Source organism: Amblyomma maculatum, chromosome 2 (genome assembly GCF_055883805.1).
Source record: "Amblyomma maculatum isolate TAMU_Amacu chromosome 2, ASM5588380v1, whole genome shotgun sequence".
NCBI lineage: Eukaryota > Metazoa > Arthropoda > Arachnida > Ixodida > Ixodidae > Amblyomma > Amblyomma maculatum.
Window position 1 is genome coordinate 60,718,388 of NC_139345.1, and position 22,135 is coordinate 60,740,522.

The window sequence follows — 22,135 nt, forward strand, 5'->3', positions numbered from 1 at the left end:
GGTTGTATGTGCCCGATTGCAGAGGGTACAAGATATGTGGTGCAGCTGCTTCTGGCATTTCAGAAGTAACCGAAACTGACGTAAAACAAGCTCCAAACGTTTGTATTTGCTGAAGGGGACACAAGATTTTCAAGTATATTAGCTATAACCCACAGTTATAACTCTGCAGGGTTGGGCGTAAAGTTTACAGGGCAGGTATAGAGAGGAAATGGAGTGCCTCGTCTGAATGTGGTTGCTGTTTCATATAGTTCATATAAAATCTGATTAAGGCATGCATTCATATTTCCATAACTAAGTTTCAGTGGTGTAGCATTACAGAAGGTAGCTGGACGAAATGTATGACAAAATTCTTAGTTTTCTTTTTTTCTTTTTTTTCTCCCCAAGTTCCCAGATCATGTAGGTACATAACTGAAAGAACATCATTATGTTCACCTGCATAAATCGGTATTAATACAGTGCAACGAACTATTACCTAACCAGTGTTCTTATTTTGGAAGGTCTTAGTGCAAGGCAGTGCACATAACTAAATGACTGATGTACACCTCCTGGTCACCCTCGCTGTAATTATATTTTGTCGGTCGGAAGTTATTTCTGTGTGAATAACGTGTTTCACTATGATCTGGCTGTTTCTGAAGTGAAGGTGTAACTATTGAGATTAATACTATTGGGATAAACTTCAAGGAAGCTTTTAGGATCACATTTGCTGTAGAGATGTATGCTTAGTTTTAGAAACAAAGGAATAGGTGTATTTCTTATGCTAACAAATAGAACTGTAGCTTCGTCAAAGCTCTCCGCACACTTGTCGGCGAGAAAGAAATGGAAATCATGCACCACCATGTGTGACGCAAGTCTTTCGGCCTGGCCTGGCACAGGGGTGTTGCAGGGGGCTTCAGGTGTGACAGCATCTCCCCCGGTGAGCGTGTGCCCCCCGTGCGACTGCACTTGCCCTCCACCCCCAACCCCTCCTCCCACGCCATCCCCCACCGAGGTCGACGACCCCGACATGGCCGCCGAAGAGTTCAATGACCTCACGCGGCACCAGTTCTTTGGTTAGTGTGGGCCCCATGTCCGAGAATGCAGATCGACTAACGAAAAACTGTTGCGCTTCAAGGGACGCCATGGGCAAAGCAAGGGTGGAAAAGAAAGTGGCGCAGAGGACACAGCCCTCTTCTCCTTGCCTAATTAACACACACCGTGCACACACAAGCTTGCCTGCATGACGCACCCTTACCCAAGGTGACCCCACGGGCGAGCTGCACCATTCCTGCACACTGGGCACTACTTCCTCGGCTGTGAGGTGGAGGCGTGAAAGAGCTGCTACGGTATATGCGATGGGCAACACATGTGAAACAGTTAGCATCTGACAAGGACAACAAAAGGATTGAGGGAAAAAAAAAACAAAGGAAGTAAATGCGCCATATAGAACCTTACACAAAAGACAGCTGAATTTCGTTATTTTTATTTTTCCTGCTACCTGAGTTTTAGTGACAGTGTGAGAACTTTGTGCATAACCACTTCCATTAGACGCATCAAACAGCTAGAAGTTGTAGAGGGACCACACCCCTGTTTGTAGGCAGTATAAAGCGGAACACTGAATGCGGCAAGGCATATTCTCTTTGCTGACATGTGCACAGTTGTGAATAAGCCTGAGTATTAGGCCGCGAGACACAAAGTGTATTTACTTTCCCACCTAGCCAGTGCAAGTGAGGCCGAACGCTTTTACTGTTTTGTGCATCGTTCCTTTGCATTGGCGTTGGTGGTGGTAGCTGTGGTAGTTTTAATATGACTGACCCTGTGCACTCATAATCTGTGGTGGCGGTAAAAATGGCTGATGGTCATTTTTGCATGAAACCAAAGCATTTGCAAGTGGTAACTAAGCCTGCCTCACTAACATTCTCTTTTGCAGCTTCTGTGTTCATTTTATTCTTGTCATGACATTTTCTCTCCTATTTGATGTGGAAAGTTCAAACTCAATGCAATCATGCTCTGTACAATGGTAACCTTATGAGCCACACTATTGCTTTAGTCCCTTTGTGCTAGTGCAGGAACATTGTGGGGCTATAATGCGAACCAAATAGCTCTAGTAGGTCGTCTCTGCTGAGATAAGCTTTATGCGTATTGTTACAGCTCTTTCAATAAACGACTTGAAATATTTACTGTCTGTACTTAAGAATTAACTTTAACTAAAGGTGTCTGACTTCAGGCCATGGAGTAGAGCATGGCTATTAATCACTTTTTAGGCCCCAGTCTCGTGCGTACCATTAAAACACTTGTTGCACCTCACAAAGATGCGTTTAAAAAGTGTCCGAATATTAACTGTGGCTACCTTAGAGCCAGAATTTCTCACAGAATATGACTGCATTGAGTTTGTCAACATAAGTGAGGAAAAAAAAAATTGTGGCCACGGTTTGCAACCTGACGTAAACACCATCTTCCAGCAAAAATCTGTCAGTGCTTGGAATAGGTGCAGTTTGACTTTCTAGAGCATACTTGTGCAACAACTGTGTGGCATTGGGTGTACGCTGTAACTTGAAGGAAAACAAAGCTTAAATCATGAGGAACCAATTCAGCATATGCGTATAGAGTACTGTAGCGAGTAGAAATCAGAGCTGTGATTTGACATAATTCTAAAGCTGTTGCACACATTGCAGAACTTTGCTGCATAGCATAGTGGAGAACCGACTTCCTTCGATGCTTAAAAAAAAAAGTTACAGGACCGTGTATCTCTCTGCGTTAGCAGCTCGCAGTAAATAGTTTATACACATAGGTTTACGAATTAAACATCAACGGGAAACTAGGTGTAGCGAAAATGCATGAAGTCGAGGAACAGCTATGTTTTTCTTTAGCTGCTCATTCAGTGATTAGAAGTGCCTTTCGTCATTTAACAAAAAGCACGCACTAGAGCATTAGTCTTCTGTTTCACTATTACGGTCGCAGAGATACGAAGACATGGAAGTCTTCAGGAAGTCATTTTCTTTCTCAATAGAGTGCCTGCATACCATAACTCTGCTGGCCGAACATAGATACGGTGATGTTGACGACAGGTTGCTGTGGTGCACATAGTAGTAGCTGGTCGCATTGTCTGGTTTTGGGCATGCGGTGGTTTCGAGCTGACCTATGGTGGTCTTGCCTGTGGGTGCCAGGGAGGCCCCCATCGTCGAACGGTCCCCTGCGGTCCCCACACCAGTACCCGGGGTCTGGAATGGACGACGCTGCTCACCCAAATTCGGCGTCTCGTCCCTTGGGAGATGGTCACGAAGGTGAGCCTGGCCCCTCCCTCCCTCTCCTTCCCCGTTCTTCCCAATTTCTCCCTTTGGCTTTTTCTGGCGCTTGCTTCTCCCAGCAGCGTCCCACGCCACTCGAATGTGACAGTCTCTCACTTGCACTGCCACAGCTGTGGCTAACCCAACTAACCACGTTTTCTCTCACCTGTTTTCAAAGGGCTCCTGAGCAACTTTTGATATTTTGAACAAATTGGCTCAGAGTGTATGTGGCAACATTCTTTTCGCCAAGTTATTGCTGTGCTTCACGCACTGCACAATGTTAACATATTCAAACAAAAGGCTAGTGGTGGCACTGACCTTTTCGGTCACTACTGGCAGTGTAATCGGTGGTGTAGTGTCGGCTTGAAATAGTCCAATTGGTCACAACAAGAACCTCCATGTGAGAAATTCCGCGTTGACAAGACTCAAACCTGAGGATATGGACTTGCCGCATAGCAAGATTAGAAAAGTAACCGACTACTGCCGACATAAGATCATGGTGCAGCTTCCCAGAGTCGTGCAGCTGTTGCAGACCGGTAAGTGTTAAATGTGGACACATGACCAGAAGAAAGGGAGGGACATCTTTCGTGTTGTTTTTATTTCACTTTGCATGCTGATAGCTTGGCTTGTTCCAGTTACAGACAGCACAGGAGACACAAAGGGAAAGATCAGGAGTACACTGGCTTCCAGTGGAAGGTTTGAGGAGCTTTCAGCCAATCGTGAAGTGCCATACTCCCACTTGTTTGAAGAGGGAGAGGGTTCTGTTGCTTTATCTCAGATTCGGTGCCTGTCCTATGTTATATTAACGTGACAGCATTGAGGGCCCCATTCTTCAGAAAATTTGGCCTTTATGTTGGCATCGGCGTTGGTATTGTGAGCAAACAATCATGATTATGCCCCTGGCAGGTAGCAGGTGACATGTACTTATTGGTAGAGTGGCTGTGTGATGCAAAGAGATCACATGACAAGGGTGAGTTGACAGGAGCTGCCAACTTGAGCCGCTCCTTTTAGATAAGAATTGCACCTTCTGGGACCCTTGGATCCCGCGTGAGAAGCACTACTGTTAAGGCCACACAGGCTCGTTTGTACGGCTTGGTTGATGGGGCTTTGTGGCTACGTCAGGTGGTGTTAAATGTAGTTCGGTAACATGACTGCATGCTACTGAGAGTGTGTAAGATAATGAGACACAAATGAAGGGATTCGTGGATGTTGTCATATGCTGCGCAGTTCGCTCTCTTTGTGAAATCACCCACAATTCTAAGCTGTTAAAATCTATTATTTTACTTTTGAAGAGGTAAGCACTCTTGTGGCGGAGCCTTCTTTCGAGAGCACATCATATTGGCATTTAGAAATCAAATCCCGAACGAGGCATAACTCGGCAACTTTATGATGCAGCTGCACCACGCATTGTATGGCTGGGGAAAGGGCTTGAGCAGCTACTGATGTTTCAGAAGGTGTTTTTGCAGACTTATGAATGCCTAGTGAATACGTCGTTTATTTGTGCCTCAGAGAATATCGCAAGCAAATGCATTACATTGACTATATTGCCTTTTAGTGTGGAGTCCTTGTGCCTCAGTGAAACTTTGTTGGTCTGCATGCTCACTTTGTGTGCACCTCTGGCAAAAGAAAAACAGCGCAGTGTTTGACACCTGCAAAATATTATTTTGTTGGAGCTAACAGATGACAAAGGACGGCGTTGGCTATTTAAATAACTATTTGCCTAAAACAAGTTTAACATTGGTTTGTTGTGTAGTTTAGCGAAAAGGCAGTGTTTATTGCCTCAAGGTGTGGAAAACGGGATGCCTAATAGCACAGGTCAGGGACCTTGTATTGTCAGAAGCATGTGAAGCACGCTACAACGTTTGCAAAAAACGCAGTTGCTAGAATCAGAAGAGCGCTCTGTTCTCGGCATTTTCTGAACTACGCAGCAAAACATGTTTACGAATAACCAGGCATGTGAAAATTTGGCCCTGCATTGCTCGCAACATATTCTGCATGCCTTCTAATCTTCGTGTATTACTGTGCACCTGAATGGCTCATTTTGAGTTAGATCGTTTAGAGGAGGCCTGCTGTAGTAAGCAGGTTTGCAGTTCCTCTTCTTGATGGGGATGCATGTGACTTCAGTCGACTTCCTTTGCCTCAAACCTGTACTTCACTGCGAGGGGCCTGGCAAACATTTACCAGCCATTCAATGAATCAGTTTTGAAGAAGAATACACTGACTGCAAGTTACATTTCCATGAGTGGGCTAAAATTCTCGTGTGATGCTTCTCTTTTTTTTTTTTTTTAAACCTTGATTTGCACAATGCGCAAGGAACATCCCCATTAACTAACCAAAATAAGGAAAAGCTGAGATAACACTTTAGCATAAATGTTGTTATTTAACTGGGATGGCAAAAGATGCACTGAAGAAGTGCCATGAAATTTGGCTGGAAGCTGTCGTATAACACACCTACCATTATTACATGTAGCTTTGACTAGCTTATCTCAATTGCTGTAAAGGAAAGTAGAGTCGTAACTACTGGTAATCACTACACACCTTGCAGAAACCTGATGAGTAAAGCACTAAAATGGTGACAGTTGTATTTTGCACACTCAGCAGCAGCTTGCTTTAAACACACTCAGTGCCCCCCAAACAAGTCTCGGCACATACTGTATGCTGACATAAGGAATTGTCGGATAAAATGTCATGTACTTTGGCAGTCTTGTTTGTTTCAGTTTCTTCTCATTGTGCAGTGAGTGGAGGTTATGTTTGAATCTTGCAGCAAGTATGATAATGAATTTGCCTCTAAAACAGTAGTGCTCTACATTACCGTATGTGGCATTTATCTCCGAGCCTGCTGTGAAGGTCTTTGAGGCAACCTGAGCTTAGCATCGTCATCCGGATAACTTCTTATCTGCTCATGAAGCAGATGCCATTGTCTCTCTTGCATTTGAATATGAGGTGCTTGCTCATAGACATTTTTACTGTCCAATCTGCATGCTGTTGAACTGTTATAACGAAAGAGGGCATTGTGGACCAAGGCAGGGTGTTTTACTTGTACAGTGTGCTACGCCTTCAGTGGAATCTCATGCTGGAATTGTCTGTTTCATGAAAAAAGGGCAAAAGAGATGCTGAGCCTGACTTTAACATGCGTAGCTGATGATCAGTTTTGATAATTTAATGCACCCGTCTGTTACTGAGTGGTACAGCAGAACGAAAAAGTGCCAAAACAAGTGGCAATACTTACTTAGCCTAAGGTATTGAGGCTTTGCTGGTGAATTACTGTATGTAGCGTAAAGGGAATGCATTACAGATTGCATAAAGGAAACAATAGTGAGCTGGTGTGGAAAGAGATGCAGTTGGTGAAGTATCAGTTGTGACATATAGAGTCACATTTGTATGTATTGTTAAAAAAAAAATTACAAGGATTCAACGCTACTGAACCAAATATTGAGCGCAAGCATTAGCTGCGGGTAACCAGCATTCTTCGTTTTTTCTTCTTCCTCAGCCCACATATAAAGACCCGTTTTAACCAAGCCGTATGAACGTGCCTTGGTGGCCTATAGGGGTAACTTGAATGCCAGGGTCCTAGCAGGCTGATTCTGACATAACCATCCCATGTGAAACGAGAGACCCAAGTTGGCAGCTCCTGTCAGCCCACGTGGGGTGTGACATCACAGCGCCACGTGGGTAAGACGTGGCTACCGGCTGCGCTACGCTGAAGGCTTGAAATCTAGAGTAGTAGTGCTTTCGCAATAAAAAGAATTTGTATTGTGTCCTTCCACAGGGCTTCTAGTTCTTGTTGTACGCAGTTGTCTGCAACATTTTGTAGCATATGTCAGGACTAGGTGAATAGATGGTTACTTCAGTTTTGCTGCCATGTTGGCGAAAAGTTGTCGATAAATCTTGAAATTATAAGCTGTGCACACTTTTTTTTATTTCATCCAATCATTATTGAACAAACATGACATTTTTGTATAAGTTGAATGGGCACTTGAAATAGAATACATACTAAGTTGAGTGGTGCTCCTCTGATTTGAGCAGCACTTTCAAGTAAAGCACACGTGCAGCATCTGGGTATTGTATACTTGCTCAGCATCTTTATTATTTCCTGTTGGGAGAAACCTGCAATTGACACCTATCTCAGTTTTAACTGTGTTCAAGCTGCGTGGTTGAACTTAATTTATACTAGTGTGAAATCGTCAAGAGAGTGCCTTTTTTGCTCATGGTTTCTTTTTATATTTTGAAAGTGAACTTTCCTCTCATTCAGGGTATCCGGAGAAAGGCAGCGTGTGATAATGCTATCATTGAGTGCATTTTTTTTTTTTTTTTCTGTGTAGTAACTGAATATATTGAGAAAATCATCAAAAACTTGTATTTGTGTTGAGATTGGAGTGTTTCTCGTGGGGTTATCTTCTGTGCATGCTACTTATGTCAATGAGTTGTTGTTTTGTATATGTTTCTGTAGACGCCCATTTTTTAAGTGCATAAATGTTTAGGCAGTAGGTTGCCTACACAATTTTTTTTCTTGGCTGTTTTCTTTGCATGTCTCTGTATGAGGAAAACCCCTTTAAACTGCAATCAAATTGTTTGCAAGGGCATGACAATGATTCACATTCATTAGCCTGTCATGTATGTTGGGTTTATTTTGCAGAAACACAGTCTTTTTATGTTGTTTGTTTGCATTAATGCTTTACACAGAATGGTCTTGCTGGCTACTTTGTCTCACAAGGTGCCCTTGTGCAGGGCTCTGATTTTGTGTTGCATTGTAGTGACTGTTGTAAATACCTGCTCACAGAAAACTGAGCAACACCTTTTCTAGCGAGAAAATGTTATTTTGAGTCTGTGGTTGAAAGTTTACCTGTAGAGCTGTGCTCGTGCCTGTATTTATATTGGAACACATTTATGGTCCTCCCTGCTGCGGGTTATTGGACCGTGTTTGTGTTTCAGCTCCAGCCGTGTCATTTGAGCACAGTGAACTCATGAATGCTACTCGTGCTAGCCAGACAGACTTAATTACAACCTTGAAAACCACATCCACACAGGAGCAAAAGAATTTTGCGAGGGGAAAGCAAACGTCATGTTAGCACATGTAGAGCTGCTATAATGCTTTCGTGCTAGGTATCCCAGTCATAAACAGTACTCCAGCGTCTGTCCTGCTCTGACATACATTTTCTTCTTGTGTCTTGTGCAGCCATATATTTCTTCTCTCATGGTCTTTCTTTTAATACCTTCTTTCCCTTTGTTGCCACATACTTGAATTTTTTTCCCTTAGTCGTCCTTCATGTGATATGTCAAGTAGCTTTGGAGTTAATAAAGGAACAGAACACTGTCCTCTAAGTGTCCCAATTTTTTTCAGCGCAGTGTAAAGCTTGTCTTGAGTAGTCGGTTCAATAGCTGTTTTGCCAGAAATGCCATAGAAAAATTTTACCAAGAATTTTTCAATCAGCGCATGTGCCTGTTTTTATGTAGTCTGATGCTGGAAACCACGAGTAGTGACTGCGATGACGATTGCGCGTCGGCAAAAGCGATGTACCGAAAACTGATATAATTTCACCCGTCAGACAGTAAATAGACATTTTTTAGTACTCAGTAGCGTCAAGTTTAGTTTCTGCACCCAAGGGTGATATGGCACAGGAACGTACGCATCGACAGAAGCTTTAGTGGGCCATGATCACCGCTTCATCCGAAAGAATTCAAAACTATGGCGCCATCTAGTAACGAACGCTGCAAGCGCATCGTAGGCTATTCGAAAGCAGTCTGGTTTTCGCTGATGGGGTGCAACGAAGAGAGTGCAAAATATAATAAAACAATGCAGCACTTTTCAAAGAATGAAGAACACTGTGCAATTACGAAAACCAGTGACATTTTCCCAAAATGTGGTCACGTGATTTACTACAATGACAATTACAGCGTTTCGCTGCAACAGGCTACATCAGTCATTTTTCATGCCGCTTTCAGAGCCAAATTAAAATCAAACCCTCGTTTCTTGGATATTTTAGCGCTCAATCTATTCCATATGAGGCAAGATCTTCTATTTCCACCATAATCTCATTACACATTTTGGTCAGTGTTCTGTTCCTTTGAGCGAGTCTGTGGTTGCCACATCCTCTGGCAGCGTTTCCTAAACTCCTTGCCCCTTCATTCAAATACTGTATTTGCGTTACGTTTCCGCTTCCTCTAATAATAGAAGATGGTTAGGGAAGCCCAGCTTCCTGCCCCTAATTCACCTCGAATTGGCATCTAAGTGTCCTATGGTTTTTACGTCGCCTTCCTCATTGGCAGATTATCATGCATGATTTTGTGTTCCCTGATGCTCCTTTGGGTGTAAGAGTGAGCGCCAAGCTTTCACACTCTTCAGATATGTGTTGTTTGCATTATGAACACTGATGGACCCATCTCTGCTGGGCATGTCAAGCTTCAGCTGCCCAACACACACTTTGTGCCAATGCAGGTGCCGTTGCTGGCTCTTCTTTGCACGGCGACCAAAGGACCGGTGGTTCCTCCCAATTCTACACGGCCGAGACCCTGGCCATTGCCGTGACCACCAGCATCGTGTCGTCTCTCGTGGTGGGCTTCATCAGTGGCTACATCTTCAGCCGGCGCTGCCGCAGCGACGATGAGGCTGAGGAGACCTGCCCGCCTGACGACTACTCACGTTACTTGGATCGGGGTGGCGACCCTCATGCCGAAGGTTTCCTATCATCCACGCATAACCATGCCAAGCCCATTAACCTTGTCCTCAATGTGCCACCCAAGAACGGCAAGAATGCCAATAGCTCGGCGGACAACAAGCCCCTGCAGAAGGTGAAAAAGATTTACTTATAGCCTCTTGCGAGGCCGGGCCTGGAGCCGTTTCAGGTCTATTGAGCACCTCGGGCTGCAATGGATGCACGCTCTGTCCACCGCACGTGTGACTGGGAACCCGCCGTCAACATGCGTAGACATACACATCTGGAGAGATGAGTGGCATCCTGGGCACGGTGTGGCCACGCAGCCGGCCGAGGAATGCGAATGGCCATTATGCAAAGTGCAAGACGGCAGCGCGCACATTCAAGAGGCGCCATCTCTTTTTCTTTCTGCGAGGCCTCCGTCACAGCAGAAGCTGTGGGCTTGCCGCTCCTGGGTCCGGCATTTAGGGTGAAGTCAATTCGAGAGACAACAAGCAAGCTTCCGCCATGCTTGCGCTATTGGAAGACTACAAGGGGACTACACGTGCAACTTTGTTCTGATGTGCACGTGTGTGCGTACGTGTGTGTATGTGGACAGCAGTGGCAATTGGCAAACAAGTGTGTGCGTGTATGTGTGTGTACATGCTGTTTGCAGAGCTGCACTTGTGCTGCCTGGCTCGTCAACATGCCTGGGTGACTGGTCTAGGCTGAAGTAGCCACAAGCTCTGCAGACACGCACATGTGCTCTGCCTACTTAGTGAACTCTCTCTCGAGTGGCCAGAGACCATTTGTAGGTCCCCCTACTACGATCCCACAGAGGAGAACAGCGATCAGATCTAGTCTCTGTTGGCACGCATCAGCACTGGAGTAAGCTGCCTTGCTTCACCACAGGACAGTTCGAAAGGCGCCAACGCTGGCTTCTCTATCTCGGTTGCATCTCGCCCAACAAATGAATCTGTTTGCCACCATTGCTCTGCCAAAGGACTTACTTGTACCTTGTCTAGCTGCCCCCCATTTTTATTGATTTTTTTTAACCTTCTGCCTTTTTCCAGTTTACAATTTGTTACGCGCTGTCAAACATGAGCATTCCATTCGCAAGTTACTTCAGTTTTTAGGCATGGTCCTTGTTTATCTTTATTTTTTCCCATCCCTCTTGCTCAAAAGTGTACTTTGCGCTGTTTCTTTACACCCGTAATTGCACTTGTTTGCACAATGTGTCAGTAATGGATTGTTCTGTCTCATAAAAAAAATGTATGAGACATTATTTATTGATCGCCATCTGGAGTGCGATGCTGTACGTAATTGTACAGAACTGGTGCACCATTGTGTCCATTTCTTTTTTTTTTTTCCCCTCTCATATGTCTTCATGGATGCCGGTTTGCCGGGCTGTTAATCCGGCGGTTGATGATTGCGGTAATGGTAACGTGGAGAATTTTCACGCCATCCTCAAGCTGCCACCGTCTAACTTCGACACTGCTCGTGGCATCGATTGGCTTACACAAAATGGAACAGTCCCTGTGGTTCAGTCAGCCTAGTCTAAAAACCAGAAATCAGGGTTTTTCTTGTGTCAGTCCAGTGTTGTTGCTTCACTTGGCATTTTGTATTTTACGTACAGTTGAAGCATACCGCACGTGCTTTTGCTTGAACTCTGGTGGTGAGAAGACCAACTACGGTTATGCCGCTCAAGCAAGAACTGTTGTACAAAGAACACAGTTTTCACTGGTGTGCACACATCGACATACGAAGCTGCGCAAGCATCTCGGGCATGCAATTACAGACTGCGACAACCTTCTCTGCTCGTGATGCATTGGTCTTTGCTTTTTTTTTCTCCAAGGTAAAGACCAGTGCTGGAACTTATATCAGAGTATTGCCTAGATGTCATATAATTCGCGTAGTTGTGGACATTGTCTAGAGTCGAAGCTGGAGATATGCCGGATTGAAATTGCCATCGGTAGTGTAAAATATGGGTATGTGCTTAGAACCAAATGTGTGTTGATATGTTAGCTATGATCTTATACAGAGTGGTCCGTGATGCATTTCGCCCCGAGAAATATCTGTGGATGAATTTGCTTCATCATCTTCAGCACTCCTGTGACAACTGTGGAATAGAACCTGTCATTATTTCATTTGTGTGTTTGTTAAGTTTTGTGCAAGTAGAAGATGCCTGCAAAGGGGTAATATGAGGAAGACATAGATTGTAAATTAACATAAGGGGAAATATATATATATATATTTATGCATGGCAGCTTTGACTGTGCATCGCACTCAAATACTCGTTTATGAGACATCGTTCTGAGCAGTTTTAGGAGGATATATTTTGCAGGCATGCCCTTTTAGTGAATTTGTCATTGTTGTACATACTTTAGTTCTCACTGGAACCTTGCGTTGAATTTGTTGTTCTAGGCTGCAGCTCGTGTGCAACTTAATCGCCGCTCCGCAATCAATGTTAGCCTTGTGTCATGTAAATGTCAGATGAGACTTCCAGCCATTTTGTCAAGGAGACAGCTTGCAGAATGTCCAATAGGTACCTTTTAATCTTTCTCATTCATTGCTATCATCAGACCAAGGCGTATGCACCAGTTAAGCGGTTTGCATTAATAGTTGAGGACGAACCAGCAGTAGATGTAGGGACGATTTCTGATCTAGGCAAAAGACGCGTGCTAAGCCTCAAGTTTTGTAGGCTGCCCGTGTTGGGCCATTCAGAACTACGCCTTGTTCTCATGATTGCAAGATCACACGGTGGAATGCCTCCGAGTTAAACTGCCCTCTCTGAAGCTCGCCAGCACAACTTCAGTTGTCACCTGCTTGTAGCCACCTAGCAGTTTGATACGGTATAATGTCTCACCATTGCAAGTTAACTGCAGGAGGCAAAACGAAATGAAATGGAGGTGCCTTTTTCGGGCCAAACTGAAGGTCATATACAGCATTCTGTTGCAGTCTGTCATTTTCATTTGTACATTACTGAGTCATTATTATGCATACTGTCGTGGGCACATGTTTGCTTGTTGTCTACGTAAGCAAAGCCAGTGATGGAACAGGCAGCGTCCTCTGACAAGTTAGTAGCTTGCTCAAAGATCTGACTGCAGTGCATAAGTATGCGTCGCTGCCATCAAGCAGTGTGTCGGTGCGGGTTATTGTTTTGTTGGACTGGAGATGTGCATTAACTTGGGTGCACAAAAACTTGTTATTTAATGCGCAAAACCGCACTTAATTATAGTGGTACTTATGGAGTAGTGCAAAAAGTAGTGGAGTGGCAGTATTGGAACATTCATATTATTTTAGGCATTCTATCACTTGGCCACCCAACATGCAAATATGTCAGCTTTCATGTCGATGGGGTGCAAGAAAAACAAGGCTGTTATTATTTTGTGGCTTGATCTCATGCATGACATACCATTTCTTAAAAAGCAAGGTTGCAGCCTGTAAAAATCACTGTTCTTTGCTTTACAAAGAGAACAGAACACCTGCTTTTATCTGTCAGCGCTGGCCTGTTTGTTGAACATGTGAACAACATTTTATTTGAGCTTACATTGCTCATCGTTTTAGTGGCTAAATGTTGCTGTATATGTACATAGGTGTCCCTTTTGCAGTGTAACATGTGACTGTCCAGAGCGCTTTGGATTTATCGTCTTCAGGCATGGCCAAGAAATGACAGACATCTGGCGCCATAGTCAGGTCGGTGCGCCCCCCTGGCCACATACAGTTTTTTCGTCAAGACAATAACTGCTAGTAATAACACTGTATACAGGGATAACATTGTAACCGAAGCCCCCCTTCTCTTCCCACATCCTGTTCCCACCTGGCCCATCTCGACAGTCTATAATGACAAAGATAGTGACATTTGTGTGTAAAACTTCGTATTCTTTTGTACATCGAGAAAAGTGACCCTGCTCAGAGAGAGCTACTCTCCCTGTGCGGGATAGCATGTCCATGTCCCATGACAGCGCAAGTATTGTACAGGTATGTTGACGTTACTATGATAATAAAACTTCTGACTCCAAGGTGCCCGGCGTGTCAGTGCATGGTTTTCACATTTGTACCTTGTGTGTGTGGCCTGAAGCCGTCGAATACGCTGTAGAGGTGAGAAATAATGGCTTCTCTTTTCTTTGCTTTTTTTTTTTTTTAAACCCCACTTACGCCCATTTTTTATCTTTTTTCTTTCTCCCCTCTGCTCCTCTCTGGCCACATGCAGCCACACTGCTGTGCCATTATTGTGCTTCTGTGAAAAAGAAGGTAACAGTTCAGAGTGCCAATACAAACAGCTGTCAAAGAGAGTATGGATCACTTGAAACTCCTTCAGCACCAAAGACTTTTCTTGCGGTGCTAAACCACTGCATTCAGGCACACGGTACACCAGCATGTTTTGGATGAATGAAGTCAAGCACAAGAAACTGATGCACTGAAGGGTCTGCTATAGAAAAACGTGTTGCATTTAACTGCAAACTCTTGCTCGCTTTTGCTATTAAGCTTGCTTCTCAGGCTTTATGGAGTTTTTGCTTCATGCAATCTAAACCAAGCGATTGACTGTCAGGACTTTATTGCACAGGGAATTTGCAGTCCCTGATCTGCAAGAATATCTCTACTGTTAGCATCTACACCCCAGTTAGAAAGATGAGCTTTTTACCTGGCTGCATCTGCACTATTGATAACAACTTTGTCGTGGGCATTGGGCATTAAATTGTGTCAAGCACGCGTAAGAAATTTTCTTTCTATATTCCTATCAAGTGCCAATTTGTTGACTAATAGGAAGAAAATTCTCAAATTTGCAAATTTTTTCAGGACTATGTCAATATACAAGAGAAAAAATTCCACTTTCTCATGGCTATGATTATCTGCAATTTCTATCATTTTCATGTTGTGAATAAACACTGCCTTCAAGGCCTTGCATGAATCAGTCAAAACCATTCACATGGCATCAATGACTCTCAGATGTCAATGCACATGAGAAACCTATATGCAAGCAAATCTGCAAAATCCAAGTACTTTTATTGCTCGAACTTGAAAATTTGGGAAATGAAAACAGTATTCGCTGGAACCACCAGAGCTACGGCAAGACACCTAGGCATCCATCTTAAGAATGGTTTTCTAGATTTGTTTTGCTTGCCTAGCATCAATGCTTCTGCACAAGAATTCGAATGCAGTACTTTCTGATGCTTCTGCATTTGTGGATGTAATACAGTGTATGCGATGTTCGATAGTTGTTAGGTTGTATTTGGGTGCACTGTGTGAAGGTATATATGGAGAGAATGTACGTTTTATGCATGGAGCTATCCACACTGCATAGATATATATGATGACAAATTGTTCAAGTGTTAAATATACAGTTGTGCTTAGCATGACTTGCAATGCTCTGGTGGCGACCTCAGCCTGGTCATTGCTTAATGCCGAATGAATATGCCATCTTGCACACCACCAGCCAAATGATCACAGTGGTGGGCAGCTATACAGAACTTTTGCCGCAGTGCTCTACTAGCATTGCTTTGTGACATAAGCTTGTTTGTGCTACCTGGTGCGTCCTAACTGTAGTGAATGGCTGTAGTGTTGCAGAGGGCAGCATACATTGTTTGATCAAGCACTCTAGGCTAGCGTTTTCCTAGAACTGCTGCAAAGCAGTGTGTACAGGTTGGTGGCATACATACAGCACAAGAATGCTGGTAAGCCATGCACCACAGAAGTGAGACGAATCAAGCGAGGTTATGAAATTCCAGTAACAGATTGTCCTTTTCACTGTGGTATTGTTTAGTGTAGCATTTCAATTTTACTACAGGGTAATGTGAAATTTGTGCAACTCCCCAAGGCTTATTCTTCTGTTTCAGATACTAGCTAGACACTACAAACGAGGGTGTGATTCATTGTCGGTTCAGTCAGGTGAAACAAAATGAATTCCAGCTGTCATTGGTGAGGCAGGAGGCTGTACTAAAGTCTCATATGAGCACTACCAGACCATATATACTAGCTTTTGCATGCATGGCTGTTACTATACGTCTAAAGTCCAGCTTCTTTCTTCATTTTCACCCAAATTTCATTTCTAGCTGTCGATTCCCCTCCACAGACAGCAGTCCTCAAAAGCTTAGCGCATTTTATGGCGCACCACACACATACAGGCATCTAGAAAAATTTACGTGTTGGTTGGTGGTGAGCAACGCAGAACTGCTCTTCTGCATTTCCTTCCGCTGATGGCTAATCTTTTTTTTTTTTTTTTTTTTTTTTTACGCCTCGCAGAGCACTTTTCCACGGCATATTTCGTGTACAAGAAATCTCCTTTGTGCCAGATAGAGGAAGGCCTTGCGTCTGCGGCAGTCGACATTTGACACATTTGAGATAGGCCAGATGGCTGCTGAGGATATGCCTCGCCCTTCCTTTGGCTGCGCCCCGTACACGCGTGGGGCCGCGCCGCCTTTGGCGCGCTTCTCGCCTATCGTTTCTTTCTTGCTTGCTTTTAATCGCAACAGCAGAGATTCGTCCGACCGGCTAGCTTGGCGCACGCTGTGTATGCTCCGACAGAGACGTCCGGCCTCTGGCCCGCCTGCACTGTCCAGGAGAACTCGTTTTGTATTAATCCGGTGCATCGACCTGTAGTGCGGCACGGGCTCACGATGCCCCTACGTTTGATGCATTTGGTCGTCGTCTTGTGTGCCTTCGGACTTGGCGCCGTTAGAGCTGTCAACAGGCCGTAAGTACTGAGGTTTTCAAAGAGTGTGTGACCATGTTACCTTTCTACTTCTCAGTGGCGGCAAATTATTGAAGGGCTTTAGCGGCAAAACGATAAAGGTGCCTGAGTGTTGTGCGATGTCACCGCATATTCAATGGCTAAATTAATTCGGAGCCCTTCATCTCTGGTCATGTGTCGCTCCATTGTAGGACGGCTGCGCTTGAACCTGCACGGTACCCACATGCAGGAGCTTATCCGCTCAGTGCATCTTTTCGAGGAGTCACTACGTGTGAAAAATCAAAAACAAAAATGCGAGCATGTAACAACATGGTATTACAGTTCGCCAGTGAAAGAGTCAGCCGTACTAACCCACACAACAAGGTAAAGTAGGCCCGTTGAATGATAGCCAACTCGTGGGAATATTGTGTGTGCGCCAAGATTATCAAGCATTACGAATTGATTGATTGATTGAATGTCCTTTATTGAATTGGAAGGAAGGAAGGGCATTCCCAAAGTAAATGAGATATGCCGCCGCAGGTTAGAGTCGTACAGTGGGGGCACGTAATCATTTTCTCCTTATACTGACGCCAGCGGGCCATAATACGTGGCGTGTGTTATTTGATTTCGCGGGCACTGATGGTCTCGTGAACGGTCTAAAAACGGCGCGCAACTGCAACTGCAACTCTATCAGGACTGCGTTTTTTTTTTTTTTTTTAATTTTAAGTTCTTATCTGAGAATGTTGAGAGAGAAGGAAAAAAGGAACGCACCTGTTTTTCTTTTCGTGCGTTCTTCGTACCTCTAGGCAGGACGCAATAGTGTAGTTTTCCTTGTTTGCCTTGCGCATTCGGTTGGTGGTTGTTTCATTGTTTTGTTGTCCGCTTCCACCGCTTCTGCCCACTGGCGCTGTAATCGTTACAAGTTCCTAAGTGGTTCCAAGTTCTTGCTCTGTCTGTTTTCTTCGTTCCATTTTGCTTCGTCTTTTCAGCGCTGCGTCCACTTCTGGTTTCCCTTCCCCGTGTAATCAGCTTCTTCGGTTCACGCAGCGACGCAGCCACGTCCGCCGCATCGCACATATCTTCTCATGTGCAACGACCAAGTTGTTGGAGTCGGATTGATATCGAGCCGAGATGCGCAGTCTTCCAGAAGGACCTTAAAAGACCTTCCTGTTCGCTGTGTGTCACCTCTAGCAAGTCTTAATTGGTTTGGTGTATACCTGTGACAACGATCTGCAAAGGAATGGAAGCCATGCGCAAGAGTTACCTCGGCTTGGACTTCAGTACACAGCAGTTGAAGGGCCTCGCGATCGATGACAAGCTCCAAGTGTTGTGCGAAGCGGCCGTTCAATTTGACAATGATCTCCCCGAATATCGCACGCAGAACGGCGTAAACAGGAACCGCGACAGCCTGACAGTCACGGCGCCCGCAATCATGTGGGTGAAAGCTCTCGATATGTTACTGGAGCGCCTCAAGGTAGCGGGCCTTGACTTGTCATCCGTAGCGGCCATCTCTGGGAGTGGTCAGCAGCACGGAAGCGTCTACTGGAAGAAGGGTGCCGCCGATATGCTTCGAGATCTCGACGCGTCGAAGTTCCTTCACGATCAGCTCCAGGGCGCATTCAGCATTCGTGACTCCCCAGTCTGGATGGACTCTAGCACCGAAGCCCAGTGCCGCAACCTCGAAGCAGCAGTCGGGGGCGCCCAGAGCCTTGCGGACGTCACCGGCTCGCGGGGATTCGAGCGATTCACGGGCAATCAGATTGCCAAGATCTGGCAGACGAAACGAGACGCGTACGCTAATACTGAACGCATCTCCCTGGTGAGCAGTTTCGGAGCTACACTGTTCCTAGGTCGCTACGCACCAATTGACTTCAGTGATGGATCCGGCATGAACCTGCTGAATATACGCACGCATCGTTGGGAACGTGCATGCCTCGATGCCTGTGCGCCAGATTTAGAAGCCAAGTTAGGAGAACCCGTAGCATCTCATGAGGTGCTGGGCACTGTTGCACCGTACTTCGTGGACCGCTACGGTTTTTCGCCGGACTGCTTGGTCGTTGCATTTACAGGCGACAACCCGGCGTCATTAGCAGGTCTCCGTTTATGCCGCGGTGACCTTCTTGTTAGCCTTGGCACTAGCGACACTGTGTTGATGTGGCTTAATGAAGCGAAGCCTGCTCTTGAAGGCCATGTTATGGTGAATCCAGTCTCAAGTGACGCCTTCATGGGGATGTTGTGCTACAAAAATGGTTCTTTGACTCGGCAGAGGGTGAGAGACCAGTGTGCTGGAGGCTCCTGGGACATATTTGCGTCACTCATTGACAGCACACCTCGCGGTAACTTTGGAAACATAGGCATGTACTTTGACTTGAAGGAGATCCTTCCTCCTGTTGTTGGAGACTTCAAGTTCAACAAAAGCAACGAGAGGGTGGCAAAGTTTTCCCAGGAGGTCGAAGCAAGAGCTGTGGTAGAGGGACAGTTTCTTGCCAAACGCATCCATGCTGAACGACTCGGTTTCACAATTGGTGGCAGGGTGCTGACAACTGGTGGTGCCTCCAAAAATCCTGGCATTGTTCAAGTCTTGGCTGACGTGTTTGGGGCATCGGTATACACGTTAGGCAAAGCTGCTGCAAATGCAGCGTGCCTCGGTGCTGCCTATCTAGCTTTCTTTGGTGCGTGCAAAAAAGGCGAAACTCAGCTGTCATTTGATAATGTAATCAGTGAACCGGAGTCATTCCGTTTGGTAGCTAAACCAAGTGCCGATGCAGCTTCAGTCTATGGTCCAATGGCAGAACGCTATCGGACACTTGAGCAGAGGGTATTATTGCAACAAGTGCAAAGCACTTCATAGCTCCTCTGCAATGCCTTCAGTTATACTTTTCATTTTTTAGTTGTTGGTGGCTGGGTCCAGATATACAGTTGTTCTGTGCATGCTTTGGCACGGGTACTTAATCTAGCATAGCCGCATGGCTGAACACTGGAGATTTGAGATGGATCAAAAACATTCTCTGGCTTATGTTTGCTATCATTCATCTTGCCTCTTTTTGCGCTGCAGCATTAACTACTAGTATGCACACTCTTGTATTACATGTGCTAGTATTGTGAGCCTGTGCCTCGAACTAGCAAATGCTCCCTTAGCCACTGCCAGGATAATATTTATTTTCGAGCTTTTTTTTTTATTCCTAGCACAGCTGTGCTTTCAGTATGCAGTGCTCACATCGAAGATATTTTACGGGGCTATGGTGCAACAAAGCTTCACAGCTGTGCTTACCGTATGCAATGTTCACATCGAAGATATTTTACGGGGCTATGGTGCAACAAAGCTTCACAGCTGTGCTTACCGTATGCAATGTTCACATTGGAAGATATTTTACTGGGCTATGGTGCAACAGAGCTTCTCTGTATTTCCTTTATGCCTGTTATTCCTTTTGCCTTTGCAAACCACCTGTGATATTTAATACTTGTTTCCGAGACATTTATACAGTCTCACTTGACAACGCACAGGCATACTTATATGTGCTCTTGTCGCTTACCAATAAAACACACCAAATTTAATTCCTTTAGTGTTTTACTTTTGTACCAATTTAATTCAACTGCGCACAAGTGCTAACAGACATGCATTAGTCTTGTGAGCAGCTCGATGACCTGGGTTTACTCTGCATGAGCAAGGCAGTCATCGGGTGTCAACCTTTGTAAATGCATTTCTCAGATTGTTTCTTCAGAAGTACTCAACCATGCAGCACTTAATGTCTCGGCTATACTGTCATTACAATTTGAAGTTGCTCGAGGAACATGCTGCTCCATAGTGCACATGGATTTTTCAGATAGATTGATGAGCAATTAGCTAGTTTAATGATTGATAGGACAGGGAGGGAGTCTGGAAAGATGAACGTCTGGCCTACTACTCTGTGTTAGGAAAGGGCAAGAGAAGAAAAGCCGTTATGATGGGCCTCAATGTGAAGGTTCAGATGTAGATTTTCAGGCTTCACATATATTGGGATGGATGACAGTGAAGGCTCAGCACACTTTCTTTTCAGCTGAAATGGAATTGCCTTATACAAGTACATGGTGTTGTACAGTCGAGCTTTAGATGTGCAAGAAAAAGTATACGCCAACAGATTTGTGCAGAAACAACACGATCATTCAGTGATGTGGGCTTTTGTGCTGCAGTCATTTTAGTGCACATATTGTGACTATATATGTAGAGGCTTATGTTGAGGCCTCGTCATTACACCTCACTTTAGCCCTTGGCTCGGCATGCCTATGTGATGGCATTTCAAAGACACATAGGACAAATTGAAGTTGACCTGTATAAATAAGATTCCTACGCCCCGCCGCAGTGCTTACGGCGCTCGAGAACTGTGCCGAAGGATGCGAGATCGACTCCCGGCTGGTTTTCGGTGGACGCGACAAGCAAAGCGCCCATGTGCCAGTGTCAGTGCACATTAAAGAACCCCAGATGGTTCTGGGCAATTTCTGGAGCTCTCCACTATGGCATCTCTCGTAGCCTTAGTCGCTTTGGGACTTTAAGCCCCATAAACCACAAGATTCTTGCATTTCAGAGGTGGAAAGGCGTTGCTTTGCATTAACTTCATAAGTTGAGCTAGTTTGTGCGTATTATGTTGTCTTCTCCTCTGCCGTGATCTTTACATGCTTAAAGAACGATGCTACTTTCACCGAAATTGGACCTTAGATAAGTTACACTAAGGCCAAAAAGTGAAGTACAGGTGTTACCATTACTGGCCAGTCTTGCAAGTAAACTGCTGTACAGCCTCGTCCACTTCTAGCTAGAACACGGTCACTGCTTTCAAGTCATTGCATCCGACCCGGCCACGCAGTAATTCAAAGTGGCTGGCCATGTGAAGCAGCACATCCGTGTCTCTGTGTGCTTGCATCGCTTTGCATCGATATCTGCCTGCGTCAGATACAATGTTGCTTTAAAAGCAGTGACCGTGTTCTAGCTAGAAGTGGAAGACCCTGTACATCGACACAGGTTTTTGGGCACGGATCCCAGGGCCTATGTGGCTGCATTTTTTAACTTAAAAAATAGCGATTGTGAAATCCTTTTTAGCCTCGATGTTAAGAGTTTGAATGAAGCTGCAGGTGAAGACATTCCATTCTTAAATTCGGTATTTCTCTGCAATAAGGCCGTGTGGCTGTTAGACGAGCATAAGCTTACCCAAGAAGGGCCATAGAATCAATTTCTACTAAAAACAATACTGGATAGAGTTGCTCTTGGCGTGCCTTTGATTACTGAAGAGTGTGGCATTTTTGCATTGTTTTATGCGACCTTCGTACTTGAGATCCAAGATTATAACAAACTTTATTGTAAGGCGAGCTCGTTTGCTAGGGCTAGGTCGAGGCTTGCAGGTAGGCGCTGGCTCGTACAACTGGTGCGTCTCGTGCCGGCGCCAGGTCATCTTCTTTACACACTGTTCATGAGCCTTGCTGGTGTGTGCATTCACAACCAGATGAGTGGAGCATTGTAGGCTATTCGACGATTTCAGATATTTTAAGGGAAGGTGAAATGGTTTTTTGGCAATTGAATTAGATTCAGGAACTCAAATATA

At 44.9% G+C, this 22,135-nt stretch overlaps 3 protein-coding genes across 6 annotated transcripts in view; all 3 read left to right on the plus strand.

The window, feature by feature from the left end:
* Sema1a (semaphorin 1a) overlaps positions 1-13,917 on the plus strand; it is a 131,468-nt gene extending 117,551 nt beyond the window's left edge. Inside the window, exons 18-20 of one of the 3 annotated variants that reach the window (XM_084594264.1) lie at positions 873-1,049; positions 3,144-3,260; positions 9,700-13,917. In XM_084594264.1, the coding sequence (XP_084450390.1) occupies positions 873-1,049; positions 3,144-3,260; positions 9,700-10,073 (668 nt within the window). In that variant the 3' untranslated portion in view covers positions 10,074-13,917. The remainder of the gene's footprint in view (positions 1-872; positions 1,050-3,143; positions 3,261-9,699) is intronic. The other 2 variants (XM_084594265.1, XM_084594266.1) reach the window with 2 other exon arrangements.
* Positions 13,918-16,271: 2,354 nt separating this feature from the next.
* The window catches only part of LOC146198777 (pregnancy zone protein-like), a 46,544-nt gene continuing 40,680 nt past the window's right edge, over positions 16,272-22,135 (plus strand). Inside the window, exon 1 of one of the 2 annotated variants that reach the window (XR_014705016.1) lies at positions 16,272-16,589. Coding sequence is in view for 1 of the 2 variants with exons in the window: in XM_084594263.1 (XP_084450389.1) it covers positions 16,513-16,589 (77 nt within the window). In the remaining variant the exon portion in view is untranslated. The remainder of the gene's footprint in view (positions 16,590-22,135) is intronic. The other variant, XM_084594263.1, reaches the window with a different exon arrangement.
* On the plus strand, positions 17,085-21,307 carry LOC146198778 (xylulose kinase). The gene has a single exon (XM_084594261.1). It carries the CDS (start codon positions 17,806-17,808, stop codon positions 19,414-19,416), a length of 1,611 nt encoding a protein of 536 aa, XP_084450387.1. The 5' UTR covers positions 17,085-17,805; the 3' UTR covers positions 19,417-21,307.

What these genes read in the sequence shown, in the direction of transcription:
- LOC146198778 (XM_084594261.1), top strand. Translation starts at nt 17,806, where the DNA reads ATGGAAGCCATGCGCAAGAGTTACCTCGGCTTGGACTTCAGTACACAG.